Source organism: Exophiala viscosa, assembly GCF_022695815.1.
Source record: "Exophiala viscosa unplaced genomic scaffold EDD37scaffold_17, whole genome shotgun sequence".
Classification (NCBI taxonomy): Eukaryota; Fungi; Ascomycota; class Eurotiomycetes; order Chaetothyriales; family Herpotrichiellaceae; genus Exophiala; species Exophiala viscosa.
The window spans coordinates 317,135-344,640 of record NW_026944369.1 but is presented as its reverse complement, the minus strand read 5'-3'; the positions used below and the strand labels follow the sequence as shown (position 1 = coordinate 344,640).

Sequence of the window (27,506 nt, the reverse complement as noted above, 5' to 3'; positions counted from 1 at the left end):
CCTTGCTGGAAACTTGGAGAGGTCTCGGGACAGTGTTGGAGGGATTCGACTCCATTTTAGCGAATCCGTCAGAGATTCGACTCCTAGAGTCGAATTATCAGACTCGACAAAGACTAATGCGATGTCCGCTGGCTATAAAGTCGGACTGTCACTCAACACAAAGGCACTCTGAACGTTTGTTTAGATCGCCGTTAAAAGCGTCGTCTGAGCATACAACTAAACTCCACCCAATCAACTTGGTAAACGACAATCACCTCATCACCGTTCAGAACAATATCAGCACTGTACAATGGTACAAGTAGCAAAGTGAGTCTCTTATCTTCATCTGCATATCAATCACCAAGTCTCACGTGAGCCCAAAGGCCCGTGTATACCACGGCGTACAAGCCTCATGCTAGTGAGAAGATGAAGGCAGCTCTCTGGACGGGCAAGAAATCGATCGAGCGGGGTGAGGTACCTAGGCCCATGATTACCGCACCTAAGGACGCAATTGTGCACATCGCCCACTGCACCATATGTGGCTCAGATCTACATATGTATGATGGCAGTATGAACAAGGTCATGGAAAGGGGGTTGATCATGGGCCACGAGGCCATCGGCATCGTCGAGGAAGTTGGGCCTAAGGTCAGGAACTTGAAGGCAGGAGACCGTGTGATCATCTTGCCGGTCATTGCTTGCGGAGAATGTTTCTACTGCAGGCGCAAAGAATTTTCTCTGTGCGACCGGACCAATCCGTCTGAGGAATTGGAGCAGATGTACGGGCATCGGTCATCGGGCATCTTTGGCTATTCCAAGGCCACGGGAGGCTACCCTGGTGACCAGGCTGAGTACTGCCGCGTCCCTAATGCGGATCTGGTCTGTGTTAAGGCTCCGAAGGATGTGGCAGCCAAGAAATTGGTTGGTCTGGCGGACGTGACACCGACTGCATGGCACGGGTGCGAGCTGGCGGAAGTGGGTGAAGGCGACGTCGTTGGCGTTTGGGGTTGTGGTGCGGTCGGCCTTTCGATTCAACGTTGAGCGAAGTTCAGAGGGTAAGCAATGCATTCATTCCAGGCCAAGATCAAGCTGACAGAATGATGCTCTAGCTATGTCGAGACCTTAGAGCAAAAGGTGCGATCGCTGGAGCAGGAACTCAGGCAGATAATAGGAAGCCCACGCCCAACGCGTTAGTGGCCGTGAACACTTGCTGCTCGCCACTGACTAACTGACGAAGATTGTTGCGGTGGAGTTGACTGTTTTGGAAGAAATCATGGCGGAGGATGGTGCACGTCTACCGCTCAGCGACAGGATTTTCGATGCTGCGGTGTGGGATCATGCAACATCTTTTGCTGCAACTGTGATGATGGCTGTATACAATTTGACCACTGCCCAGACACACCTGCAGCAGGCAAACGCGAGCTACCTTGGACGGACATACAACACTCGACACCATCTTTGACGTGTCCTATTGCAGTCACCAACAGCGATTGTGTGCAGACCTTGTTTGACTTGCTCGACTCAAATGGTGACGGTCGAATTACCATCGATGAACTCATCGCCGGCTGGGCTTTGGTATCGCCAACTTTCGACGAGAGTCTATGGGAGATCCCGGAAACTTACCTTGTGGCAGTGGAATACTTTGATTAAGTTCGACACGAATCACGATGGAGCCCTTGATCTTGTAGAGTGCGAGCAGCAGTTAGCATGATAGTCGAGCATATCTTCAATAGTCATGCCTATATTTGCCTATAGGAGTCAGTGTTATCCTTTCCTGTTCTTGAATCATGGTCAAAGCTTACGCGTAATTAGGAGACCTATCTCGGACGTAATGTCTAGTCTTCGACCAATAACAAAATATCTATGGTGATGAGCCCTAGAGTTCCACCGGGATCGGTGGCTTGAAGAGAGATCTCTAAAGGAAGCCAAATTACAAGAGGCCATGAAGATCGTGGTAAGATCTCTTCTCTTCTTGTTCTGCGAAGTTTCACCTAATAGCGCAGTACCTAGCACTTATAATTCATCTGGAGGCTGGAGCTGAGCCAATCTGATCTTGTTATGAACTATATTCGGTGAAAACATCGAATCCGTGTAAGCTATTAATTCATCAATATAAACCTAGAGTTTGTAATGATTGAGTGGTAGAAGCGGAAACATTCCATCGATTAAGCATCAATTAACAGCCCAACAGGGGCCGATCGTTTTGTGTATGGCTTTTCCCTCAAAATTAGCTCCAGCTCACGCCCTGGTCAAATGCTCCCTGCAGAACTTTTGCAGCGCATAATGCCATATCACTTTTCCTGCCCAGTAGCCATAGCGCTTGAATACAATCAATCAAACGATTTTTTCCTTCCAATATATTACAGAACTCCAACATAGGTTCAACACCTCGACGTGGTAGCACCAATTTAAGGAGCTGCTCTCCTGCATACGCAAAAGAACGCACAAGAACCACCGTCCAAGGTTCCGTAAGCAGTGCCGCCTTGTTCACGGCATGATGAAAGAACGGGGACTGCGAGAACGATAAGTCCTCGCGATTGCGAAATCGGGAGCAACGACCAAGGTCGGACACCGTGATTGCTGAGCGGACTCGTAGAGTAGCAACGAAATCTGTAGTCTGCCTGGCTGTCCGATTTGCCGGCAAGCACATGTTGAGATCGTCCAACTTCTCTACGAGGTCCGCAAGCAAGAAGATAGCCAAATGCCAGTGGCTTGCCAGAAGTATGTACCATGATTGAATACGGGCTGGCAAATACTCATGGTGGGCGATACAATCGGCAATGAAAAGTCCGTATGTATTCTCCCAATGATTGTAAACCTCCAACGTGGCGGTGATGGCCGTTTCGATGTCCTCGGCTGGCGCTCGCTGGTAGAAAAGATCTTGGAGATGCCCGAGTCTACGGAACACCAGTACTTTGACAGGAGCTGCATCCGCCAGGCATGCCGCAGCGTCATCATAAGAGCACGGCCAACGCACTGTCTGCTTACGCATTTCTCCAATCCGAGACTGTTGTCGCAGAAAGTAGTCACCCCATATCTGGGACTCCTCAACAAGGTCTGAAGCGGTCTTGTCGTAGAAGCCTGTAAAAGCATCCAAGTCACAGGTGAATGCATTGTCACAGGGCGGCCCCCTTGAGCGATGCTCGTCGTCATCAATACGAGTCTCACGATCGTCCAACGTGAAGGAGCGACGGTTCATGGCTGCGGAAATAGTGTCGAACATGATGGCCAACCAAAATGTAAGCTCAAATGTTTCCTTGTCCTGTTCGGCCAAGACAATGGTAGCATCTTGTGCCAGTGAGTTGTTAAGATAGGAGCATTTGGCATCTTTGAGCCTTCTCCGATGATCATGCAGTTTGCGAACGGCGACGTCGAGGAAGATTGGCCCACCATCATCATTGAGAATCTTTCTCAACGAGATTGAATTGCTGCTGCGTTGTTTCTCTGGGTCAAATAGGCTTTCTGCAGACTCCATTGGACGTTGGGTGAGTGAGAATATGATGCCAGCAAAAATCACTTTAAAGGATGGATTGCTGGAAGCCTGCCCCAGAGCCAGGTTGGCTTCATGCCATAGCGTTTTCTGCATGTTGCGTCCAAAAAGTCCATGTTCGGGAAGTTGCGCCCTCAGATCTTCGTGCTTCCCATATGCAGTCTGAGCCCATTGTACGGCGAAGGCCATGATTATGAGGCTAAGAACCTTCGACGACTGCTTCTGGTCACTCCTAGAAACAAGGCCCAGACTTGAGTAGGTCTTGTCCAAAGCACGTATCCGAGCCATCATCCTGTTAGACCAGTTCGAACTCCACACATCACTCTTGTCAACAAAGGCGCTAGAGGCGTATGGACAATTTCGTTCAATCAACCAACAGCTCAATGCGCCCTCGAGGGAATCATGGTAAATCTTGAGCAAACCCTTCCTGATATCATACCGATTGTGAGCTTCTGCTAGATTACCCGAATCGAAAGGCGATGCACTTGTGTTGACCGAACGGCCAAAGTACCGATTTGAGGCTCGTCGTCGCTGTAGTATTGAGTCGTGCTCTTCTTCATCAGAAAAAAGATCGAGGTCGGTCGTCCGGAGATCCCAGGAGCTCGGCTCTTGGAAGGTGACTGGCGGGGATAACTGCGAGCCAGCAATATATTCCTGACCAACCATGGATGGAAGTGCAAACTCGCCACTTCCATATGGCTGTCCTTGCGGATCGACATTGATTGGAATTTCAGGCACATATTGATAGTTCTGTGCGTCTGTGCAAACAAAGTTGTCGTCCTGCCGGAAGGCAAAGATATCATGGAAGCTGGCAAGCGATGGGCTCGTATTCAGGCAATCTGGTAGAGTTGAAGTGTCATTTGGTGCTGAAAGACTGACAAAGTTGTGGTCCACAACTGTTGCATTCAGGATTGGTGTATCCAGAGGCCATTCATGCCATAATCTTTCATTGACCGATTCGGAAGATATGCTGGGCAATCTCTTCGATCCTCGCTCGCGTCTCGACGGCGCTCTCTGACTGTTTTGATGTGATATGACCCAATCTATTGTGCACCATTTTTTCCATTTCTTACAGTTCGTGCAAGGCGAAGGGGAGAAAAGCGTCGAATTTTGGTGGAGATTGCTGGGCGAAAGATCGGAGAGTTCGGCTTCGGGGATGTGCTGAAGGTTGACGTCGCAACGACGCTTGCCAGCTCGACATTGGTCGCAACTTTTATTCTGACGGCGTTGAAAAGCGGCTTGTTGTGGGTGAGCCATGCTTTGAAAGTGTTCCACAAACGGTATCAGTCGCGCATCAAAGGTGCTTCGAAGACGTCATGACTACGAGACATGAATCTTGTGGAAGTGTTATATGTTCTCTTGGGGCCTGCTCCTTTGTATTGGGCTTCCCCGCAAAGTATCTCTGCCGCTCTTGCTGCGGGGTATCGAGGGGAATTGCATGCAGCCCAACCATCTTGACCTAACTTGGCTAGCATTACTACCCTGCTGAATTGTGATCCTGTTTCTTCCACATCTACAGCTGTGCACCCGATCGACGGGTCTAGACTCAAACCAGCCGGACAAGGATCGACACGGGGAACATATCTGCCAGGTTGAAGCAAGATTATCATCACTACGAAGATCTGAAAGACTAATTCCTTCCTTGCAAACATAACTTACCTGTGTCCTGTGTTGAACTTATGTTCGGTGTGCCACGTTCCGAGAGCACAGTTGACTCCCACCTAGCTTTTCTTGCCCAAGCCACTATACACTCCAGATTCTAGTTCAACCCAGAGCCCAAGCACTTTAGGGTCCGCAAAGGGCAGGATCTGGGAGCATATCATCCCCGCAACACCTTGCGCACGATCGCACCACCAGTACAAATTCGGCAGCCCTGCCCAATGCCCTGTACCGGATGATCTTCCAGTCGGTCCGTCGCTTAGCATGAAAGTACTAGATAGAGGCGTCAGCATGAACGACTGGAACACGAATCACAAGAGTTCAAGTCCCCAGATGAAGATTTGAAGGTGATAGGAGGCACTCACAGTCCCCAGCCCTGCTGGGATCCTGGATATAGGTCTGGTATAGCATTGGTCAAGTCACTCTTTGCATCAGGAATGCCCTGTTTTCCAAAGTTGGGGAAGTCTGGAATCTGGTTATCGAACATCATATCGACCGTTTCCTTTTTCAGAATCCTGGCGCCCGTGTTTGGCGAAGTTCCATCGTTGAGTAAAGTGGCAAGGATCTCTTTGTCCTGATCAGCAAGACATTTGCAAGTCAATAAGGATAACTTACGGCAGTATTCCCGCGGCGAGGCGAACGCACCTGCCCCTCCGCTGTTGACGCATGCTGCCATTTCTTGCTCGGTCTCTACAACCAAAGGAGCGTGTAGAAGATGATCTCGTGGATGTAGTTGGCCATCAAGAGTACGAGCATTCATGTACGCGAGCTTCGTCTTCATCTCATTGTTGGGAAACATGGAAATATTCTTGATATTGAGAGGCTGAAATATGTGGCGTTGAAAGTATTCGTTCAATGTCATATTTGTGGTACGTTCGACACAGAACCCAGCCCAGTCAATATTGAGCTGACCACTAGATTAGCACAAGACAACAAGATCATAGGATTGGACATGCCCCATATTGCCAACCTTCTCCGGGCTCATGCACTAGAGGTTGCACCATATCCTTCAAATGTCCTGAAAACTCATCATATCCAACAGGTTTGCTGTAGTCGCGGAGACCCTGGTGGAAGAAGGTGTAGCCAAAGCCGGCTGTGAACTTGTCAGCAAGACGATTGCTCCAAGCAGTGATAGGTTCTTGACCTGTATGGGAAAGCAGCATTCTCAGGGTGATGCGCTTCTTTGCTGGTTGCAGAGTTCCGTCAGGCTGTAAAATGCTTGGATTCTTGATCTCTGGACACAGCTTTGCAACCTGTTCCGCATCGTCCAGCGACAATTTGCCTTGCTCTACTAACTGCATACAAGCCACACCGGTGATCATTTTCGTGCAAGAGGCGATCCAAAAGATATTGTCAAGGGTCATCGGCTCCTTGGAACCAAAACCACGCTTGCCGGCAGCGTGAGCAAACAGCTCCTGGCCATCTTTGCCAACTGCTATCCCAACGAGACCCGGTACACCTTTATCTGTGTCATCACAGGCCGCCTGGAAGGCCGACTTGACTTGAGCGACTGCTTCACTGGAGAGCGCCATCACAATATGTCCAGCAGAGATTTGGTAACGCGGATTACTTGTGATGATGTGGTAGCACCGATATCAAGAACAACTCGACCTGTGTAAAGATACGAACAGAAATGCCACGAGCCTTGTCAGTTCTGAGGTGAGTGGTTACCTGGAGTTCCCCGCGTTTCTTCTCCGCGGTCTCTTTCCCTTCCCCAAGCCACACTTTTCAGTTGACAGGTCAGTAAAGATGCGGATCCGCTAGTGTTGTTCGTGGTTCCTGGTAAGGCCAGCATTCCAGAATTCTTTCTCATTAGCCGGCATCAGACCTAGCCAACGACATGTTCTGATGCTGCGGGGAGATCATCATTATCCGGATTCCGGATCCGCACAAGGTCTCTTCACACACGAGCAAGAGATGGACATGTGGTGCGCGTTGGTCAGCATGCGGGTCCGCACAAAGTCTCGGCCTGAAAAGTGCTTGTTGGAGACTAGGGCCATATGCATAAACGACAGCGCCCTGAGGAGAACCAAGCCTGAAAGGACAGTCTGGGGGTTTGCTCTGGCTATAAGAACACAGCACATATACGGGAGTGGATGCTCAGATACAACAATTGCTCACATCCTTTCCTGTTGACCATATCACAATTACGTTGCTAGTTTCTAGTACGCTTAACCAAAATGGGCGACCCTGGCGAGATGACTAACCCTAAGCTCAAGACCAAGCTCTGGGAGTACGGTAATCGCAGGAGGACGGATGGTCCATACGTCGACAATCTAGAGGTCGACGCTCTTGTCGTTGGTGGTGGCTTCGGCGGAGTTTTCTGTTTTTATTCTCTCCGCAAGGCAGGATTGAACACAGTCATTTATGAGGCTGGTACCGACCTCGGTGGCACCTGGAGATGGAATTGCTATCGTGAGTCTTCTTCACTATCTGATATGGGTTACTATAGCTGACCACCAAAAAGCTGGAGCCATGGTGGACTCCGAAGTCCCAGAGTACCAACTATCAATCGAAGAGACCTGGAAGACGTACGATCCTCTGATCCAAGATTATATCAAAGACTGATCTCGTCAAGGTACAACTGGCCATCGAACTATCCAACATACAAAGAACTCCGAGATTACTTTGATCATTGCGACAATGTTCTCGACATTAAGAGCAACACTGCCTTTGAAAGTGTTGTCACCGGAGCCCAATTCAATACGGACGAAGGTCGCTGGCACGTCAAAACAGCCGACGGCCGCACGGCCAAAGCTAAGTATCTGGTCATCGCAGCAGGATTCGCTGCCAAGCGTTATGTACCCAACTGGCCAGGTATCGAAAAGTTCAAAGGTGTTCTTCATCACTCATCCTTCTGGCCAGATGAGGAGATCGATGTCAAGAACAAGAAGTGTGCTATCATCGGCACCGGTGCATCTGGGGTTCAGATCACGCAAGCATGGGGGCCTGTTGCCGGTGAGCTGAAAGTCTTCCAGCGTACGCCAAACTTGACAGTACCCATGCGCCTTCGTTCTCTCACTGCCGAGGAACAATGGGCCGGCAAGAAATGGTACAAAGAGCTCTTCCACCTGCGTGAAAGCTGTTTCGGCGGCTTTCTCTACACCTTCTCTGAGAAGAATACTTTCGAAGACAGCCCGGAAGAGCGTGAGCGCTTCTTCGAACAACTCTGGTCTGACGGTGGCTTCCGTTACTGGCTTGGCAACTATAAGGATTATCTCTTCGACCCCAAGGCCAATCGTGCAGTCTATGATTTCTGGCAGAAGAAGCAGCGCGAAAGGCTCAAGGATCAGCGACACCGTGACATTCTTACGCCTGTGGAGCCGCCTCATCCATGGGGTGTGAAACGCCCATGCCTTGAATATAGGTATCTTGAGCAATTCAACCGACCTAATGTCGATGTCGTTAACATCAAGAATAACCCGATCGCCGAATTTAATGAGACAGGTATAAAACTCCAAGACGGCACGCAGTACGATTTCGACATCATTTGCATTGCCACTGGCTTCGACGTTGTCACAGGCGGCATGACAGCTATGGGCCTGCAGAACATCAATGGCAGAACACTCGAAGATGAGTGGAAGCAATCCGCCGTAACATATCTTGGGACCACTGTTCCAGGGTATCCAAACATGTTTCATCTCTACGGCCCACAAGGACCGACGTGTGAGTATTGTCCATTTCCCTAAGTCTACATTTGCCACCTCTTTCACGCTTGTCACTTCCCACCCCGGCACAACCAATGATCTGACTATCTGCAGTACTGAGTAACGGACCAACCTCTGTCGAAATCCAGGGCAGATGGATTACCGATGCTATCAAACACATGGAAAAACAAGGCATTAAGTACATCAACCCCTCAGACTCTGCAAGCAAAGCATGGAAGAAGAAGATTAACGATCTGAGCGACAAATCTTTGTTCCCGACCACGAAGAGCACGTAAGTCATCTTCCAAGTTGTTGCTGATGTGTGCTGTAAGGATGCTAAACTGTGCGTGATAGTTACATGGGCGGAAGCATGCCAGGGAAAGCCTTTGAGCATACTTGCTATGCAGGGGGTATGTATAATTACAGTCAGGAAATTCGGAACGTACTACCGAACTTTGACGGATTTGAAATCGTGAAGCTGTGAATGGCCTAGCCTGGACAGAAAACAATCAATGGAAGGGTATATTTGTCGAACGAAAGCATAAGTTTTGGTGTGAAAATCGTACTATTTGACGCTTCGTGTTACAGTACACCTTTGTGCACCTCTTTGGCCACACCTAGAATATATCGGTACCGTGAAACCACGTGCTGAGTTCACGGTCACGCACATATTTTTACCCCGCAGGTCCCCTCTCCAAGGGTTGGTAGGCGTGGCGAGATGGGGTGGAGGGGGCACTAGGGTTGGTTCTCTCCATGAATGATCACAGGAATTTTCCTCCTTGCCCAAAACGAGATTGATTCAGTGTTATCTGAAGTACGACCTAAGCATCGTTGCAAGAAGGGTCACACTGGTCTTTACGGTTCCGCTTACGGTAGCCATCCCGTTGGATGCCGAGCTGTCTTTCTTGAACCACCCCACGAAAGCGGAGATTCTGGCACTTGGAATCTGGTTCTCGTGGTTTCGTGGGAAACAGGGAGGTGGCACCTGTGTGGGTATGAACTCGAATGGTGCGCGGACGACGTTCATCGAAATGTTATGCAACAAGACACACGCGATACCAGGGGCTGAATTGTTGCTTTGAGCCTTTGAGCTTTCGTGCCGATCTGGCGTACTTCTCCAAGTAAGGACAAACTGGTGGACGTTGCCTCGTATTGGGGTAAGTTTCCATGCGCACACGAACCCCGGCGGCAACGCGCCAACAAGGGTGAATGCACCGAATGCCCCGGGTAAAACCGGACATACCCCAACTACCCATGTATTTACCTCCAGTGCTCGAATAAGAGAGATGTAGTTCCTGCATAACCCCGCAAGTCTCTGATCGCTGCGTGCAATAATATTATACTCTAATAAGACCAAACAAGTGAAAGCAACTTTTTTGAATACATATTTCAATATGGGTAGCATTGCGCAAACCTACTCCGAGGAGGCGATCGGACGAGTAAGTAACGATAAACTCCTCATATGAGGGTGTTGATTGACCTGGATTTTTCAGCTCAGCAATCCTGACCTTTTCATCTCCGATGCTTTCATCGGAGGCCAGTGGGTCAGCAAAGAGAAGAAGTTTCCCGTGACTGGTATATGCTCTCCAGGCGTCTAGCAAATCAATGCTTACGAAGAACTCAGAACCTTCGACTGCCAAAACCCTCGGATATGTTGCAAACTGCGACTTGAGCGACTTCAAAGCTGCCATCGATGATGCCTACAAGGCACAACCGAAATATTACGCCAGTACCACCGCTGCGCAGAGAGGCGCAGCTCTACGACGCTGGAACGATCTGATACTTGCTAACAAGCAAGACAGTATGTATCCTGATTATATATCTATCCTTATTGACTAAACTCTGAAAGTTGCTACCATTCTCAGCCTGGAAAATGGCAAGACCTACGCGGAAGCAGAGGGAGAGGTCATCTATGCGGCTAGTTTTGTCTCATGGTTTGCAGAAGAAGCAACGAGGGCATATGGTGTCACCATTCCCTCGTCCACCCCTTACACTACTCTTCTCACACTGAAAGAGCCCGTCGGCGTTTGTGGCATCATCACACCATGGAATTTCCCCGCAGCCATGATCACCAGAAAGATTGCTCCCGCCCTGGCTGCAGGTTGCGCAGTGGTCATCAAACCACCAAGTGAAACGCCGTTCACGTGTTTGGCGCTGACGAAGCTTGCCGTTGAGGCTGGTATTGCACCGAAAGTCATCCAAGTCTGTCCTACAAAAGATCGCCAAGCGGCGACCGAGCTCGCAACTAACCCACAAATACGCAAGATCAGCTTCACCGGATCGACCGGTGTGGGAAAGATGTTGGCAAAGCTTGCTGCCGGAACTCTCAAGAAGCTAAGTCTAGAGCTTGGAGGTAACGCTCCGTTTATCGTCTTTGACGACGCGGATCTGGACTTGGCTGTGGAAGGTGCCATGTTTTGCAAGTTCCGATGCACTGGACAGACATGTGTCTGGTAAGTCACCTCAACCATCAATACTGTTAGGTATCACTAACAGCCTAAAGTGCAAACCGAATGCTTGTGCAAAAAGGTGTGGTTGAAGAGTTCGCTAAGAAGTTGGCGGAAAAGGTTGCAGCACTCAAGACAGGCCCTGGCTTAGACAAGCAAACGACGCAGGGTCCGCTAGTCAACAAATCAGCTGTTGACAAGGTTGCCGAGCACGTGGAAGATGCCGTTGGGAAGGGCGCTCGTATCGCAATCGGGGGCAAGCCAGGGTCTGGTGACGGGTTTTTCTTCGAGCCAACTGTTCTTACGGGAGTCACGGACTCTATGCTAGTCGCACGAGAGGAGACCTTTGGACCGCTAGCGCCAATATTCGCATTTGAAACCGAGGCGGAGGCGGTTGAGCTGGCCAATGCGACGGAATTCGGACTGGCTGGTTATTTCTTCTCCAGAGACGTCAACAGAATCATGAGAGTCTCTCAAAAGCTTCAAGTTGGCATGGTCGGCGCCAACACAGGCAAGATATCGGCCTCAGAAGCTCCTTTTGGTGGTGTGAAGGAAAGTGGGTACGGCCGCGAAGGAAGTCTGTACGGGATGGACGAGTACCAGGTCATCAAGTCAGTCACCATTGGCAATCAGGACAAGATATATTGAGCATCCTCAAAGCATGATTATGTAAAATGCCAAAGGCTCGGTTCATATGTTGAAAGACCCAGGCAGCAGAAACCGCCCCAGCGATGTCACTTAGCCGTGTAAAGTTCTATATCCGGGAACTGTTTGCCCATCTGCACCGAAGCTTCTTCCAGCACGAGGGTAAAGCTTACCTTTCCAACCTGGGAGGTTCAAATGCACGGATGCAGGGTTGGGAAAGTATCTGGACAGTTTCTAGAGACTCGCACACCCAACAAAAATGTCTGTGTCTTCAGCGCGTTGCTTCAGATAATGTTATTCCTGCCAGGCGAGGAATGTAAACTGCTGTACCTGAAATGCCATCTCTTACATGCTCGAAACCCTATGTCTAAACTATACAAATCGTCCGTCGACCTGCAGCGATAAGGGGACGAACATTCAGATTCACGTCGTTTGTTCAAGGTTGGGGGTGAACTCTTCTTTCTCGGGACCTGGGCTGTCAGTACTAGCTGAAAGACAGTCCTTCTTATATGTGGTTGTTAAGCTCATGTCCACAAATGCAGAATCGAAGAGGACGACGGCGTTTAGATTTAGATGCTTAGCTACCGCCATCATCTATCTTTGGCGCAAACCCATACGACCTTACTTCGGTGGCGTCAAGGAGGCGTGTTGCTCATGCTTTAACTCTTCCAGGTATTTCTTCTCGTCTTTCGTTCCGTGAAGGCCTCCTGCAACATAGTGCTCTGTGCTCTTATCACTGTTTGTGGTGAAGAATGCCAGGATGATGGCAGTGCCTGAGAATGCTAGGATCACTAAGAATACTGTGCTGGCCGCGTTCTTGAAGGCGAGTCGAAATGGGGCTTGGACGGCGGCTTTGATCGCAGGTGTCAAGCCCGGTACACTGTCGTAGGAACTTGCGCCTTTGAGTGCGCTAGCGAGAGCAGCCAGAGATCTTTCCGGTAGCCCGAGTCTGCGAGCCACTGGGTAGACCTCTTGCGGAATTGTTGTCAACAAGCGATTGCTCAGCGTTGCAGTGTATACTGCTACCGCGATAGCCGACGTGAAGTTTCGGATACTGCCGCTCAGTCCACCACCCTGACCAATCTCCTCTTGAGAACGAAGCGGAATGTCGAAGTCGTGATAGATACCACATGCGGCCGCCAACTCATGGCCTTTGTTGGTGCTCGCAGGCTCCAGCGAGACCCATAATGCGAACAAAATGGCATTCCAAGAAGTTGATGCTATCTCGCTGCTAACGCCGCACGCAAAGGTCGCACTACGTCCTCCATATCCTGACATGTTACCGACATTCATCAAGGATGCCTATCGTGCAGCGATGTTCGGTCGCCCTGGTCCTGCATTTGTTGACCTGCCCGCGAATCTAATCTTGGGAGACTTTGATATCCCAAGACAACAACTATCGCCATTGATCGAAGCACCCAAGTCAATTGCGCCAGATAATAAGATAAAAGACGTTGTGGAAGCTCTCAAGACAGCCAAAGCACCTTTGGTGATTCTGGGCAAAGGAGCAGCGTACGCACGTGCTGAGCAACAGATCCGGAATCTGATCGAACAGTAAGACTATGATCATTTCCTTCCAATGGAAAGAAGCATTGCCTAATTCTCTTTCTGTAGCACCGGCATACGTTTTGTCCCAACACCCATGGGAAAAGTTATTGTGCCTGATTCGAGCGTGTACAACGTTTCTGCTGCCAGGTCAACCGCACTCAAGGGTGCTGACGTTGTCTTGGTTCTCGGCGCAAAGTTGAACTGGATACTTTCCTTCGGACTGGCTCCCAAGTGGAATCCAGCTGCAAAGGTCATTCAGGTAGACCTGGTTGCTGACGAGCTCGGAAAGAATGGAGGTGATCCAGCACTGAGCCTTGTCGGAGATGTTGGCCTGGTAGTTGATCAGATTATCTCCGAGCTGGGAGGATGGCGCTGGCAAGGACAGTCTTCGGCGTTCTTTCGCGAGCTTCAAGCTGCCAAGTCCAGGAATGAGGAGAAGGCGGCGAAAAAGGCCTCAGTCAACAAGATCCCTATGCCATTTGAGCGAGCCTCCGGTATCATCAAATCCACCTTGAACAGCCTGTCAGTCCCTGAAAACGGTGATATCGTTTACGTCTCCGAAGGAGCCAACGCCATGGATATTTCCCGGTCGATATCCACCATGGAGCATCCTCGGACGCGGCTGGATGCTGGCACGTATGCCACTATGGGTGTTGGGTTGGGCTATGCGATCGCGGCTTACGCCGCATATAACTTTCCAGAGCCTGAAGGATTAGCTGGCAGCCCAGGCCGGAAGAAGATCGTGGCCATTGAAGGTGATAGTGCCTTCGGCTTCTCTGCGGTGGAAGTCGAAAGCATGGCACGATTCCAGATGGACGTCTTGATCTTTGTGATGAATAACAGTGGTTTATATCGAGGAGACACAGATTCAGCCGAGAAATATGCTGAACGCCAAAGAAATACTGTTGCTGGAACCACTACCGAGGGCAAAGGTCTTACAGCTTGATCTCTCGGATACCAAACTAATTATCACAAGATTGCCAAAATGGCTGGTGGTATAGGAACTGAGGCTCGCACACCCGACGAATTGAAAGAAGCTACAAAGATAGGCTTCGAGGCTCGAGTACCTGTGGTGGTCAATGTCATTATTGATCCTCAGTCTGATTTGCCCATGGTGAGTTTGGTTGTTCCTCCAGCGACTCAGATTGCTTTCTGTGGCCAAATACTTACCCTAAACAGGACTTTTCATGGCTTGATATGGTCCCCCCAACACAAAAGAAGCCCAAAATGTGATTGACAGCGGAGTCTGCCTTCTGGCAAAAGCCATCAAGATGTAGACGCCAGAAACCATGGTGGGAGTCATGATATAAATACCCTCGGTGCTCGAATGTTAGCCCACAAGAATCCTCGTTCGGAGGCGTCAGATAAGATCTCATGAAGCAGAAGATGAGTGGCAGGAGGAAGGCCCTCAGCTCCATCCAGCGTTGGTAGGAGCCGTCTCCCACGTCTCCGGCTCCTAGGAGGGCCCCCCTAGGAGACGGGAGCCGTCTCCTGAGCCGTCTCCTGCCTAATTAGGTAATCGTATATATGCCCTGGTCGAGCCAATACTTCAAACACTATATCGCCTCGAAACTTGACGCCGACAGTCGGTTGCGATCGGTTATAATCGTCCTCTTCGCCTGGCTAAACACCCGCTTAAGCTCTGCGGATATTGTAGGTATCGATAGCGTATCGAAAGCTTACTAACGAAGTTTAAGATAGAAGTAATTTATTTACTATCGAAAGATATTCTCTTTCTTTTACTTTATTATCTTTAATAGCTCGACTTTTATATATCGATTAAAATCGTCGTCTTGGTCGTGCTACCCTATTGATTTTATACTGCGAGAGATAAAGCTAGATAAAATCAACTCAGGCCTTTTAGGAATAACTATAGGCGAGTTTTGCCTATATTCTATTTCCTAATGGCGTTTATTGGTATTGATCATAGGGTCTAATTACGTATGAGTATCGTCGCTCTAGGAGGCTATCGAATACGGTGGCCCTACGAGTACTAGAGGTAGGTGAGGAGGATGTTTCAACACTTGCAAGTATGTTGTCGGATATCCTGTGAGTTAGTTTACTAACAATTTTACGTGTACAGGTACTCGATCGCGTGTTTCGCGCATCCAAACAGTGCCAAGGGCATGCCAAGGAACTAACGATAGTATGAGGAGACGGTGGGAAACGGCTCCCTGGCGATATCAAGGAGACGGCCGTCAGGAGACGGATCCCTAGGGAGCCGTCTTTTTAGGAGCCGGCTCCTACCAACGCTGGCTCCATCGTATAGTCATACTAGCATATAGTCAAGGCACTCGCCGTGGCGAACCTGTTGGACTTCGAGTTTGTACCGTCGGTGTACTCTCCGTCAAACGGTGCCATTTTCCTTGGAACATGGCTTGCCGGGAGCAGTACAATGTTCCTGAACTACCTCGAGCTCGGTATACTATCGACGTGAGAACAGGAATTTGACTGATCTTCCAGCTAAACTGTATCCGGCAGTCGAGTCTCGGTATTACAACGATCCTAAGCAAAATGACGCCACTCCTGAGGTCTTTAAGGAAGCCCCGCTCTTCTGTTCCCTCTCTGACGATATCCCTGTCTACACTCTGAGTCCATTAGGGGCTTGGGTGGACTTTAGTTGAAGACAAAATACGTGTTTCGGATCCCAAAGATATTAGCTGCATGCGCAATAATCTTGTCCATCTTTTGAACTACTCAAATTTTCCACTTCCGCTGAAAGACTTTCTCTGTCGTTGTCAAGATCAAACATGACGAATCTTTCAAGTAAACTAGCTCAGCTAGAGGATGATGGTAAACCTATCCAAATTGCCATTATTGGGGCAGGAAAGTTCGGGTCGATGTTGTAAGTCGTGGTGTCTTTGTTGCATACTTGCATCTGATTTTCGCTTCAGCAGCTCGCAGTCGCATCGTACGGCTGGTATGAGAATAGCAGCTATCGCAGATTTGTCACCCGAGCGGGCGCTGGCAGCTCTAGAGCGGACAGGATATCCCGAAGAGCGATATGATGCTACCCTAACCAAATCAATCAAGGAAGGCATCGAATGTGGTCAGACCATCATCACAAAAGATGCCTCCGCAATGATCGCAAGCCCTGGAATCGATGTAGTATTGGAAATGACTGGTAACCCAGTAGCAGGTGTTAAGCATGCGCTTCTGGTACACTCCTTGCACATCCGTGAAAGCGGCTTGTTGACACCGGCCAGTGCTGTGAACACAAGAAGCATATTGTCATGATCAACGTCGAAGCCGGTGTCCTAGCTGGACCTCTACTCACGCGGAAAGCGAAGGAAGCAGGTATTAAATATTCTATGGCATACGGAGATCAACCTGCTCTGATAGCCGAGCTGGTAGATTGGGCAAGGACGGCAGGATCGTATGTATACTGGCACTCGACGATACCGTAACTGCATGGGTGCGCTAACATGGAGGTAGCGATGTTGTCTGTGCTGGAAAAGGAACAAAGCACCTTCCAGAATATCATTATTCGACACCGGATACTGTCTGGGACTACTACGGGTTTACAAGAGAACAACTTGCGACGGGTGATTTCAATCCTCAGATGTTCAACTCCTTCCTGGACGGAACGAAATCAGCTTTGGAGATGGCAGCTGTTGCAAATGGCTGTGGATTGAAACCACCAAATCACGGTCTTAGATTCCCACCATGCGGGGCGCACGATCTTCCAGAAGTGCTGAAACCAAGGTCTGACGGTGGCCAGCTAGAGAGAAAGGGAACCGTTGAAGTGGTCTCTTGCCTCGAACTTGATGGCAGGCCAGTCTTCAATGACCTTCGCTGGGGTGTTTACGTTATTATTGAGGGTGAGATCAATCAGAAAACCGCTACTGAAACATACAGCTGATCAAAAACAGCACCTAGCCAGTATCAAAAAGACTGCTTCAAGCAGTACGGGCTCCAAACCGATTCCCCAGGCAGATATGCAGTCTAATTCAAACCATACCACCTCATCGGGCTTGAGCTGGGAGTTTCCGTAGCAAGCATTATGTGTCGAGGGGAGCCTACTGGACAAAAGGAGATGTGGGCCGCCGATGTTGTTGCCACTGCTGAAAGAGATCTCAAAGCTGGGGAAATGCTTGATGGAGAGGGCGGGTTTACGGTGTACGGAAAGTTGATGACTTCAGCCGACTCCTTGGCAATCGAAGGCTTGCCGATAGGTCTGGCTCATGGGTTCGTTTTGAACACCGACCTCAAGAAAGACCAAAGGCTAAGCTGGGCCGATGTTGAATTCGATGCAACTTCTTCAGCTGTGGGATTCAGAAGAGAGATGGAGACCAAATTCCGTAAAGAAATGGGCCCCTCCTCTTGTGCAAACGGCCATGCAAAATCAGAAAATCTTAGAAACTTCCTGCAGTCGGTCCACACAACGAAGTGCATCCATGGGCTGCTTCCCAGTACGACCAACCATCACCTTACTGGTTAAGATGATGTGTGAATCCCAATGAGATGAGGGGAGAGTCGCTGTCGAGGTCTGCTCACGTTCTGATAGCGACCTTGACTACGCCAGATTAGCTGTCTATCAAAAATGATTATCAACTTTTTTTCATTTTACCTAAGTGTTCATAACCACGTATGCGAACTTGGACTGGATATGTAGCGAAGATCTGAGGATCTGCAGCAAAGGTGACAGTATATCGTTGTGTGCGAAGCACTCCAGTTTAGACATAATCAAGGATATCTAGTCGGACATGAATAGATACCACGGTCAAACGGTGCCACTTTTGTGGGAAATAGGCTCGCTGGATAGCGCGTGTCTTTTGGCTCTCTTGCGCTATGTGATTTTATGATCTACCGTATTTATCTCTAAAATCTTCCCCTGCTTTGGCTTCGGCATTTATCACAGCCTCGCCGGCACAATTCCGTCCATGACGCACTCAAAATCTCTCAATGCTCTCCGTCATCGGAAAAGACGGCACGCCATCGTTCGCTTTGATTTAATTCCAGATCTTTTCTCGTCGTTATCAACACACTGGTCTTCTGCGTTCTACTTTGCGATACGATGCAGTGCTCACCAGAAATACGCAAGACACTGCCGACCTTGAGCTGATTTGCAAGTTCCTCTTACCACGGTCCCACATGCCCTGGTTCTCTCCAACATGCCCTCAGCAGCCGCCCTGCGCCAACGCGCCGCGGAATCAGGTCTCCACGATCAAACAAATCTGCTTCGGAAGAAACAACTCTTCATCGTTTTTTCGTCCCTGGCCTCGGCGCTGTTCATCTGCTATGCTGACCAAAATGGCATTGGAACCATTCTCCCCACAGTCGCGCGAGATTTCAAGGCCCTAGATACAATCTCATGGGCAGGTACATCCTCCCTCATCGCCAACACTGTCACGCAAGTCATGTATGCGCGCATCTCAGACATCTACGGACGGAAACCGGTGTTCCTTTTCTCAGTAGGCATGCTAGTGTTGGCAGACATCCTCTGCGGAGTTGCGCCGGATGCGCCCAGCTTTTACGTGTTCCGTGCACTGGGTGGCATTGCGGGTGCTGGTATCAATTCCTTGACTATGATGATCGTCTCTGACATCGTGACGCTCGAAGAGCGAGGAAGATGGCAAGGTTTCTTGGGTGCTGGCATTGGAGGTGGCAATGCGGTGGGACCGCTGCTTTCTGCTGCTTTTGCGTTGCATCAGACGTGGCGCGCCTTTTTTTGGTTTCTTGCCCCTTGTGGTGCCATTGCAGGTGCCATTGGATGGTTCTATCTTCCCTCAACGATGCCGAAGGGGAACGCGAAACACCAATTCAAGCTCATTGACTGGGCTGGAATCATCACTGCCACCATTGCTATTGTGCTGATCTTGATTCCGCTTTCTGGCGGTGGCTCATACTTCGATTGGTCTTCGCCGATGGTCATTTCAATGTTTGTCATCGGTGGTCTGTCCTTTTTGGCCTTCCTTTTCGTCGAATGGAAGATAGCAACCCTACCCATGATGCCGCTAAACATGTATACCAACGCACCTGTCGCAGCAGTCTTGGCGCAAAATTTCTTCTTTGGAATGGTCTACTACTCGAATCTGTACTACATTCCACTGTATATCCAAAATGTCCGAGGTTGGGATCCGATTATTTCGGGCGCTTTCCTCGTCGCAATCAACGCTCCACAGTCGATTGTCAGTACGTTATCTGGTATTTTCATCTCCCGCTACAAGCGTTATGGAATCGTGATATGGACGGGGTTCATCATTTGGACACTCGGGGCTGGACTAATCTGCAGCTTCACGCGAACAATGCATCCTGCTGCTATTGCTGTCATACTCTCAATCTCTGGTATTGGAGCTGGCTGCATTTTCCAACCGGTTCTGATAGCCTTGCAAGCACACTGCTCAAAAGCGCAACGGGCAGCTGTCATATCCAACCGCAATTTCCTACGCAGTTCGGGAGGTGCAGTTGGACTCTCTATCTCAGCACAAGTCTTGCAAAGCTCACTTCGCAATAATTTGCCACCTCGACTTGCTAGCCTGGCGCATGACACCTACGCCTTTCCGATTTTAGATTCTGCGGATGAAGACGCGGTGAGAAACGCATATATGGCTGCTATTCGGACTGTTTTCATTGTTTCAGCGCCAATGATGGGCCTTTGTCTTGTGCTTTGTCTGTTTATCAAAGATCGTGGGCTGCAGCGACCGGAGGAGCGGGAGCAGGCGAAGACTGCAGAAGCGGCAGCGGCCAACGAAGAGAAACAGGAGTTGCAAGAGAAGCAACAGCCGCAGCAGGATCCTTCGAACGACGGAGAGACCATCGAGTCGACACCCGCAGCAGGCGTAGATAACAAGATCGCAGACACGAGACCGAATGTGTCAGCACTGAGCTCCCAATAGCCAAATGTAGAAATACATATGGAAATATAGACCGAAACGTATATGATGTTTCCAACCAAGCCTATCAGTTTTCGATATTGATGTCTTCGAAGTCATACCATCAAGCTCAGATCATCTCCATGAAAGCAGCCGCCTCCAACGAGCCTGCGGCGGTTATCGTCTCTGCCGCTTGGTGCATGACCCTGGAGATACCCGCCACAGGTGCAGACCGATGATACTGGGGACTGCATCAACCGTAGCTTCCGATTCGTCGCCTCAGTTTGTTGGCCTTTAAGCATCCAGTGGGTTGAGGAAAGTCATGAAATATTGAAATGTGGAAGGGAGAAAGAATCCAGACGGTGCTTTAGCCGCTCGTGGCGGCTAAATCACTTGGAGATATGGCCCACCGCATGGACATCTTAACATTCCGACGGCAGCGGATGTCACACTTATTCCCTCATCCGCCTATCATGGCCAACCGCGATGGCTGCATCTGTATGATGGTCTATCTGCGGTACCTATCGCTCTCCAATTGTGGCTAGCAGGGTCGGAAGAATGGCTGATGAGCTTACCGCAGGCTTGATATCAATCTCGCAGGCAGATAAAGCTTAAAAGGCTGTGTCTTCTCCTATGCCCTTGACCATATTGTCAAATTGTCGATTGCTGGCTGGAGTTGAGGACCGCATCATACACTTCACTTCATACAGTCGTATTCTCGATACATAAGATGGGCTCATTACAGCAAGAATGGCACAAGCTCAGTGTGGCTGTCATAGGAGGGGGCATTGGCGGCCTGTCTGCTGCCATCGCTTTACGTCGAGCAGGGCACGACGTGACCGTCTATGAGCGAGCCAACTTCGCCGGCGAAGTGGGCGCTTCAGTTTCTTGCGCGGCCAACGGCACCCGATGGCTACATGAATGGAATGTCGATGTCGCCCAAGGCGATCCTGTGGTATTGAAGAAGCTCATCAATCGTGACTGGAGAACAGGGGAACCAGTGAGTGTCTGTAAGTGTCTTCCACCTGATGTATTATGGAACCTCCCATGGTTCTACTTTCTACTCCATCTTCTGACAACAAGCAGACGACCTCGATAACTATGAGAAGCGGTGGGGCTTTGTCTACAACATGTTCCACAGGCAATATATGCATCACATGCTCAAGGACACGGCCTTACAGCAGGAGGGTGATGGAACTCCTGTGAAACTGCTGGTGAATCATCAGGTAAGGACTATTGAAGGCGTCCGTTTCAACTTCGTCTGGTTTCTGACACGGAGGATATAGTGTCACCACATCGATCTACAAACCGGAGTCATTACTTTCAGGAATGGTACGTCCGCACAGCATGATTTGATCATTGGTGCAGACGGTATTGGGTCGGTTGTTCGAGGGGTGATCGGCATTCAGCCAGATAAGACCCCTTCCGACCAAAGCTGCCTGCACGCCAATATTGATACCGAAGAAGCCGTCAAAGCTGGGCTTGTCGACTACTCTCAGGACAGCGCGCTCGAGTACTGGGGCGGCCAAGAGGGGAAGTGGGATAAGATTGTGCTCTCTCCGTGTAATGGCGGAAAGCTACTTTCCTATTACTGCTTTTTTCCACGGACCATGGGTGACTATACCAACCATACATGGGGCAGCGAGGATCGTCCGGTGGAGGAACTCCTGAAACCGTTCCCCAACTTGGACTCCCAAGTGCTGGCACACCTGAAAATCGGCAAAGACATCCAACCCTGGCGTCTTTGGGTGCAGTAGGTTGACCTCTGATGCCCGTCAACATCAAGCTAACATGATGCAGTCAACCTTATCCCTATATACACCGCAGCATGGTGTGTCTCCTAGGCGACGCAGGCCATCCAGTATGTCCTACACTGGCGATTTGGAAAGAAAGCTGACATAATGTAGATGATGCCACATCAAAGTCAAGGTGCTTGCATGGCTATCGAGGACGCAGCCGCATTGGGCATTCTTTTCAGCAAGAAGTACTTCAGAAACGTTTCGGAGGCGCTTGCGGTTTACGAGCAAGTTCGATTGCCACGAGCGACAAGAGTCCAAGCAGCCGCTGCTAAGGCTGCCTACAATATCAATGAACGAATTGGTAAGTCTTGTGGTGCACTTATAGGATATGGGGAGGATCTGACAATAGGCAGGATTTTCAGTTAACAAGGACATTGCAACATACCGAGTGGAGGATCCGCAGAAGGTGTTGACCATTGAAGAAATGAATGCGTATGTCATTATCTCCAAGCAGGACTCTTGCGGATTTCCGTTCAACTGACATCGATGCACAGCTATGATATGTACAAGGACATCGAAGAGGCATTAGCAGAACAAAGAGGTGAAGACTTCGCCGCTGGATATATTCATGGATTGCCCGTAGGACTGAAGCTTCCCAACGGTGTGGTCATTGGAGGTTGAACATGATTGGTTCTACGTGCGGTTTCACAGATTCCGCATCGGGGATTTCTGATCTGTGGATCATTGGGTGACGCCGCGGCCTGTCGACGTCCTGGGACAGGTGGGCAGTCCTGCCGCTTGAATGCAGGATGCTGTCGGTATTCAGAGAAGCATTGGCCACCCACAGACACGGCGCGATCAAACATAGTTGAGATGCGTTGGTGAACCCGGCGCCGTCACTTCATCCGGCTGTCATGCGCGCGAATGCTCGGCTGGCCACCCCCAAGTTACAGGGAACTTTTCGCAAGACTGAGTGAGGCGGAGCGGATGGATCGAAATGAAACCAATCTTCAAGTCTTAGTGATTGATTCATGTTTAGAAGCTGAAGCTGACTGTTTTCGATCCATTCGAACAGATAATTTGTCGACCTGATGCCCGAACAATCACTGTCAGGTTAACTCCTGGAAAATACTTTGACAGCACCATCGCCGCCACAACTAATGACCCATCGGCCATCAGGACTCCAAACAACACTGCAGACTCCTTCACCCCGCATGATTCTGTGACTTGATATCTCCTGTGTACAACTCCTCTTCTCAAGGGACCAAAATCGTAAACTTGCATCATGCCCACCTGATACCAACTCCTTGCCATCCGGGCTCAAGGACAGCGACGAGATTGCAGAAGGATGCGCAAGCATAGTGTATGTGCATTGCCCTAGCAAATGTCAGCACGATACTTGTCAGAACCAGGGCGGATAACATACCACTGTTAGCATCGAAGAAGCGGATGTATCGGTCCTCGTAGCCGGCAATGACAACACCTTCAACGCCACCTTCTGAGCCCGTGGCGCCATGGACAACATCATCTTCGCCCATCGAGCCGCGCCGACCTGGGGCAACCGAATCGCGAGTATCAAATCCTGTGCTGCTAGCGACAACTGCATTGATGCCCGTGTCCGGAGTTCCGTCATAGGTCTCTTGGCTGGCCATTCCAACGATCTCCTCGCCTGTCCGCGTGTCAAATATCAGGGCGCTTGCGTCATTGTAGCTGACCACGAAACTCTCCCCGTGGGGTCCTAACGGTGAGATGGACGTCGGCGCTGGATGCTGTGTTCGTTCGATGCGATGCACCAAGCTGTAATTGAAAGGTGTAGTAGTGGCAATACTCGGCTGAGGCGAGCTGGGAAAGTTGGAGCCTGCCGAAATGGAGTTTGCCCGTCGGCTTCCCCTGGCTGATCGACTCCCGGCAGGCGGTGAACTTAATTGTGGAGGCGTGCTCACAGCCCAGACCATGATGGTTCCATCAGAGCCACCAGCAACGAGGAGAACACGGTCTGGTCCACCGAATTGCGAACAGCGGTCGCCAAGAATGCTTCCTGTCGTTCCAGGAAGACAACACAACGCCCACACTGCATCTTTATGGCCTTCGAGGGTCGCTTTCGCGTCAACTCGACCCCGCTCCCACACTTTGACCGTGCCGTCTTCACCGCCTGAAAAGATCCAACCATCACCGGCTGCTCGGCCACCACTGGAGAAATTGGGAGATGCCGAACATGCTGCCAGAGAGCAGACTGCACCGATGTGACCTCGATGGGTGAAGTGAGCGGTGCGATCAAGATCGTCGCCTAGAGCCACATTATGTGGGTAGGAAGCGGGAATATGCCATCTCTTCACGCCTCCATCATCACTTGCCGTACAAAATTCGGGTTCTGAAGGACTTCCACCTCCAGTGAAGATGACCGCACGGACCACGTCCAAATGCCCTCGCATAGCAAACCGCACCTTGAATTGTGAAGCGTCTGATTTTGTTGCTGCCAACTCCCGAGCATCGTTGCTACCCTCGCTTCGTCTTCTTGCTCCAGAGCTCTTCCTGCGATAGGAGCCTGGCGCACGAGGGGGAGATTTTGAAGGAGTCAGGTTTGCGCTCGGGAAAACCTCGACATCAGGCCTGTGCTGTGCTGTTGGCTCCGTCTTCTCCTGATGCGAAGGCCCATCGTCGAAGTCCCAGGCGTCTGAAATCTCCTGCTTATGGTCTTCCACTGACCGCAGCTCGGTCTGGTCGTTCAACTGGATTTCGCGTCCGTAAGCATCAAAACTGTGGGAGATGGACTCGACTTGTTCTTCAGGGATATGCAGTTGTTCGTTGTAAAAAATCTTCCTCGAATCCACAGCCGGCACCGGTTGGATCATCTGTTCAGGTATTCGGCCCTCTGTGTCACCTCTTTGGGTGCCTTCGGCATTTATTTGCGTGTTGTTCCGCGAGAGCGCAGTCGATTCGGCAAAGGTTTGCTGTTGAGGTGCAGCACTTTCCCTAACCATGGCGATATTGCGGTGCTGCTGCTGCTTCACCTGTTGCAGCTGCAGGTACGCTTCTTGGAGCTCTTGCTGGCTCGGCTGCCGTCCCGGGAAGACATTGGTTGCGTTGGCCGACAATGAGGGATCGTTGAGTTCGGGAGGTACATGGTTCGTCGGCAAAACATGATACGTGATCTCGGAGGAACATTTGGACAGATAGCTTTTGGACTTGTCACGCTCTTTCTCTTGCCGTACGCCCTGAATCAAGTGACTTTCGGCATCGATCTCTTGGTCAAAATGGCCGACGCTGTTGAGAGATGAATCTGTCCTCCCGCGTTAGTCCTGAAAGATCACACGAGCACAAAGAGTTCTCCTACCTTTTCCGACTGCCTTGAGCTTGTCACGCGCAAGCTCTTCGGCGCCTTTTTGTGATTCAACCTCTTCGCCCTTGACCACACTACGCGCTCGTTCGCGTTCTCTCTTCAGAGCGACTTCAAGGAGTTTCACGTGTCTTTCAAGCGACGTCCGTATGCCTTTGCTTGTTCTCGTTTCGCCTTCAAGAATCGCAACTCGGTTCTTCATCTCTTCGCGCTCAATTTCCCAGGCATTCCGGTCTCGTTCGTGTCTGTGCCATTCCGTCTGTAGAAACCGCATGACACCTATCGCACAGGTTAGGGAGGAGTCTGCTGAATGACAAGAAGCATTTACCCTGCAGCGTGTATGCCTGGACGCCATTTGGCTCTCCAGTGGCCATCCCTCCGACGCTGCTCCCACCGGCCCCGGACTGCCACGCCATATTGCGCTTCCGGGCGCTTCTGCAGGTATGAGCGTCTCATCTAGCCATGGTGGTAGAATATGGACAAATGTGAAGAGTGGGCGAGCTGGCTTCGATCAAGGTGGTTTGACGTGGACAGGAGTTATGGGGGCTGGATATCAAGTGAGAAAGCAGAACAATGGTCGAACAACGGACGGAAAGTTATTGGTGCGAGTGCTGGCGCATTGGGAAAAGATGTCGCTTTGCTAGTCGTCGGCATGAGAGGTGGCAGTGTCGTTCGTGTTTGGCCGCAGGCAAGGAAATTTAGCGCCAGACACGGCTCCGTCACGGACGCCTCCAGATTTACAGTAAGGTTTACGTACAGTACCTCAATCACGAACCATGCACATACTCATACCTTTTCAACTGCGAAGAATTACTGCACCGTTTTAAAATGACCGTATTATCTCGTGAGAGAGATGAAGTGGTTTGGATAGGGACTGAAGGCAATACAACGGCAAATATCGCGACAGTGGAATTGGGTATCGAGAATCAATGCTTCGAGTAACCAAAACACTCATAACTCCAGTTCTTCAACCTCCAAACCACAGATGATACACTTCTTGACCGGCATTCCGGTGTCTGGGTTGTCCACCGGCCGACCGAACTCGTGAGCGTGTTTTCCGTCACCAAGGTCGTCGCCAAAATTACCGCCTCCTCCACCTTTGCGACTACGCTGATGCGCTTCAACTCTAGTCCTCTTTTTCAGGTCAGCCAGTCTTGACTTGAATTTGTTCTCCTTGCGTCTCTTTTTCTCTGTCTCCCTCTTCTCAAACTCGGCATCGAGCACTTCCGCAGAGCCCCATCTCTTTTCCGAGAAAGCATACTCTTCCACCTGACAGCGGAGGTAGAGAAACATGTTATGCCAAGTCGACTTGTGCGGGTTGGGTCTCTCGAGATGAGGAAGTAGGTTTTCGTCCTTTAGTTCGGGTTCAGTCAGGAGATAGTCCTCCCTCGCCTCGGTCTTTGTGAGCAAGCTGTATTTCTCCGGAAACTTCTCTTTGCAAGCATTACAAACCGCAAGGTCGAACACATCGAGCCATTTCCAATCCACTTCAAGGGTGCCACACTCGCGGCACGAGCTGATTTTTTGATCATTAGAAGCGCTGATTCCAGGTTCAAATGGCCCTGCTTTTTGATTTCTCAGCGACCTCAGGAGTTGCTGTCTTTCCCATTCTCTCTGGGTCACGTTGGAAGGTTTTGCCTCCAATTCGTTTGAGTGCATCGCCTTATTGTGAGGGTCATCGTCTGCGGTCAGAAACCCGCCCTTCGTATCCGTCATCTTACTGAAATCATACTCGATATACTTTGCGAGGTTTCGCGCAGGCTGAATCGCCTCGAGCGGCCGGACAGCATCCGCTTGCGTACTTGCGTTTCGCTGGGTAGCAGGAGCGCCAGCAAAGACATCAAATGTTCGTTTCTGACCCGTTGCTGAGGTATCTGACCTTCGGGGGTTTAGTTTTGTGGCAGCTTCGGCTTCTCTTTGTTCGCGAAGGGCTTTTGCCTTCAGCCGGTTGATCTCTATCCTCCTCACCTGTTCCGGGGTCAATGGTGAAGCCGCATGAGATTCGCCACTCTGCCGGGGCGGCGTCGACGGTCGCACCGACATGATTACACGCTTGAACAGTCGTAAAAGTTGATGAGGTCGAGGAAGGAAGCACTCGATCCGCCACGCGACAGACTTTTGAATGGCAATTTTCCAGGAATTGAAGGATGGAAAGGCTGGAGGGTTTAAAGCGCAAGTGCGGAGAAAGAGATCTGGTGCAGGC

General features: G+C 50.3%; 14 protein-coding genes across 14 annotated transcripts; 9 read left to right on the top strand and 5 right to left on the bottom strand.

The window, feature by feature from the left end:
• EDD37DRAFT_214352 (chaperonin 10-like protein) lies at positions 1 to 1,174 on the top strand. The gene is made up of 2 exons (XM_062810318.1): positions 1 to 1,031; positions 1,086 to 1,174. The coding sequence occupies exon 1, from the start codon at positions 406 to 408 to the stop codon at positions 1,015 to 1,017; it is 612 nt and encodes a 203-aa protein (XP_062665480.1). The 5' UTR covers positions 1 to 405; the 3' UTR covers positions 1,018 to 1,031; positions 1,086 to 1,174.
• Positions 1,175 to 2,073: 899 nt separating this feature from the next.
• Positions 2,074 to 4,754, bottom strand: EDD37DRAFT_643467 (uncharacterized protein). The gene has a single exon (XM_062817429.1). The coding sequence runs from the start codon at positions 4,721 to 4,723 to the stop codon at positions 2,204 to 2,206; it is 2,520 nt and encodes an 839-aa protein (XP_062665479.1). The 5' UTR covers positions 4,724 to 4,754; the 3' UTR covers positions 2,074 to 2,203.
• Positions 4,755 to 4,868: 114 nt separating this feature from the next.
• EDD37DRAFT_643465 (beta-lactamase family protein) lies at positions 4,869 to 6,894 on the bottom strand. Its single transcript, XM_062817428.1, has 5 exons — positions 6,270 to 6,894; positions 6,082 to 6,218; positions 5,741 to 6,032; positions 5,491 to 5,692; positions 4,869 to 5,398 (listed from the first exon to the last, which is right to left on the bottom strand). The coding sequence occupies exons 1-5, from the start codon at positions 6,655 to 6,657 to the stop codon at positions 5,188 to 5,190; spliced, it is 1,230 nt and encodes a 409-aa protein (XP_062665478.1). The 5' UTR covers positions 6,658 to 6,894; the 3' UTR covers positions 4,869 to 5,187.
• Positions 6,895 to 7,149: 255 nt separating this feature from the next.
• EDD37DRAFT_584297 (cyclohexanone monooxygenase) lies at positions 7,150 to 9,343 on the top strand. The gene is made up of 5 exons (XM_062814438.1): positions 7,150 to 7,540; positions 7,593 to 7,656; positions 7,704 to 8,791; positions 8,887 to 9,064; positions 9,127 to 9,343. The coding sequence occupies exons 1-5, from the start codon at positions 7,306 to 7,308 to the stop codon at positions 9,254 to 9,256; spliced, it is 1,695 nt and encodes a 564-aa protein (XP_062665477.1). The 5' UTR covers positions 7,150 to 7,305; the 3' UTR covers positions 9,257 to 9,343.
• Positions 9,344 to 10,069: 726 nt separating this feature from the next.
• EDD37DRAFT_643460 (Aldehyde/histidinol dehydrogenase) lies at positions 10,070 to 12,138 on the top strand. The gene is made up of 5 exons (XM_062817427.1): positions 10,070 to 10,211; positions 10,266 to 10,347; positions 10,397 to 10,573; positions 10,622 to 11,225; positions 11,276 to 12,138. The coding sequence occupies exons 1-5, from the start codon at positions 10,167 to 10,169 to the stop codon at positions 11,865 to 11,867; spliced, it is 1,500 nt and encodes a 499-aa protein (XP_062665476.1). The 5' UTR covers positions 10,070 to 10,166; the 3' UTR covers positions 11,868 to 12,138.
• Positions 12,139 to 12,485: 347 nt separating this feature from the next.
• Positions 12,486 to 13,142, bottom strand: EDD37DRAFT_613912 (uncharacterized protein; the record flags this gene model as incomplete). Its single annotated transcript, XM_062815493.1, has 1 exon — positions 12,486 to 13,142. One exon carries the CDS (start codon positions 13,140 to 13,142, stop codon positions 12,486 to 12,488), a length of 657 nt encoding a protein of 218 aa, XP_062665475.1.
• Positions 13,143 to 13,179: 37 nt separating this feature from the next.
• On the top strand, positions 13,180 to 14,456 carry EDD37DRAFT_669999 (DHS-like NAD/FAD-binding domain-containing protein; the record flags this gene model as incomplete). The annotated part of the gene is made up of 2 exons (XM_062819350.1): positions 13,180 to 13,418; positions 13,479 to 14,456. The coding sequence occupies 2 exons, from the start codon at positions 13,180 to 13,182 to the stop codon at positions 14,356 to 14,358; spliced, it is 1,119 nt and encodes a 372-aa protein (XP_062665474.1). The 3' UTR covers positions 14,359 to 14,456.
• On the top strand, positions 14,137 to 14,645 carry EDD37DRAFT_669998 (uncharacterized protein; the record flags this gene model as incomplete). The annotated part of the gene is made up of 2 exons (XM_062819349.1): positions 14,137 to 14,526; positions 14,592 to 14,645. Exons 1-2 carry the CDS (start codon positions 14,398 to 14,400, stop codon positions 14,643 to 14,645), a joined length of 183 nt encoding a protein of 60 aa, XP_062665473.1. The 5' UTR covers positions 14,137 to 14,397.
• A 1,517-nt stretch (positions 14,646 to 16,162) lies between these two features.
• Positions 16,163 to 17,274, top strand: EDD37DRAFT_613910 (uncharacterized protein; the record flags this gene model as incomplete). Its single annotated transcript, XM_062815492.1, has 4 exons — positions 16,163 to 16,257; positions 16,307 to 16,571; positions 16,619 to 16,788; positions 16,848 to 17,274. 4 exons carry the CDS (start codon positions 16,163 to 16,165, stop codon positions 17,272 to 17,274), a joined length of 957 nt encoding a protein of 318 aa, XP_062665472.1.
• A 141-nt stretch (positions 17,275 to 17,415) lies between these two features.
• EDD37DRAFT_613909 (uncharacterized protein) lies at positions 17,416 to 17,853 on the top strand (the record flags this gene model as incomplete). The annotated part of the gene is made up of 1 exon (XM_062815491.1): positions 17,416 to 17,853. One exon carries the CDS (start codon positions 17,416 to 17,418, stop codon positions 17,851 to 17,853), a length of 438 nt encoding a protein of 145 aa, XP_062665471.1.
• A 592-nt stretch (positions 17,854 to 18,445) lies between these two features.
• EDD37DRAFT_214181 (major facilitator superfamily domain-containing protein) lies at positions 18,446 to 20,297 on the top strand. Its single transcript, XM_062810316.1, has one exon. The coding sequence runs from the start codon at positions 18,527 to 18,529 to the stop codon at positions 20,249 to 20,251; it is 1,725 nt and encodes a 574-aa protein (XP_062665470.1). The 5' UTR covers positions 18,446 to 18,526; the 3' UTR covers positions 20,252 to 20,297.
• A 660-nt stretch (positions 20,298 to 20,957) lies between these two features.
• Positions 20,958 to 23,041, top strand: EDD37DRAFT_675728 (uncharacterized protein; the record flags this gene model as incomplete). Its single annotated transcript, XM_062819546.1, has 7 exons — positions 20,958 to 21,237; positions 21,314 to 21,453; positions 21,514 to 21,980; positions 22,028 to 22,088; positions 22,135 to 22,327; positions 22,380 to 22,458; positions 22,521 to 23,041. The coding sequence occupies 7 exons, from the start codon at positions 20,958 to 20,960 to the stop codon at positions 22,645 to 22,647; spliced, it is 1,347 nt and encodes a 448-aa protein (XP_062665469.1). The 3' UTR covers positions 22,648 to 23,041.
• EDD37DRAFT_214193 (Ca2+/calmodulin-dependent protein kinase) lies at positions 22,774 to 25,749 on the bottom strand. The gene is made up of 3 exons (XM_062810317.1): positions 25,301 to 25,749; positions 23,396 to 25,246; positions 22,774 to 23,343 (listed from the first exon to the last, which is right to left on the bottom strand). Exons 1-3 carry the CDS (start codon positions 25,656 to 25,658, stop codon positions 23,081 to 23,083), a joined length of 2,472 nt encoding a protein of 823 aa, XP_062665468.1. The 5' UTR covers positions 25,659 to 25,749; the 3' UTR covers positions 22,774 to 23,080.
• Positions 25,750 to 26,254: 505 nt separating this feature from the next.
• EDD37DRAFT_660289 (XPA protein C-terminus-domain-containing protein) lies at positions 26,255 to 27,346 on the bottom strand (the record flags this gene model as incomplete). The annotated part of the gene is made up of 1 exon (XM_062819097.1): positions 26,255 to 27,346. One exon carries the CDS (start codon positions 27,344 to 27,346, stop codon positions 26,255 to 26,257), a length of 1,092 nt encoding a protein of 363 aa, XP_062665467.1.
• Between the last annotated feature and the right edge of the window lie 160 nt (positions 27,347 to 27,506).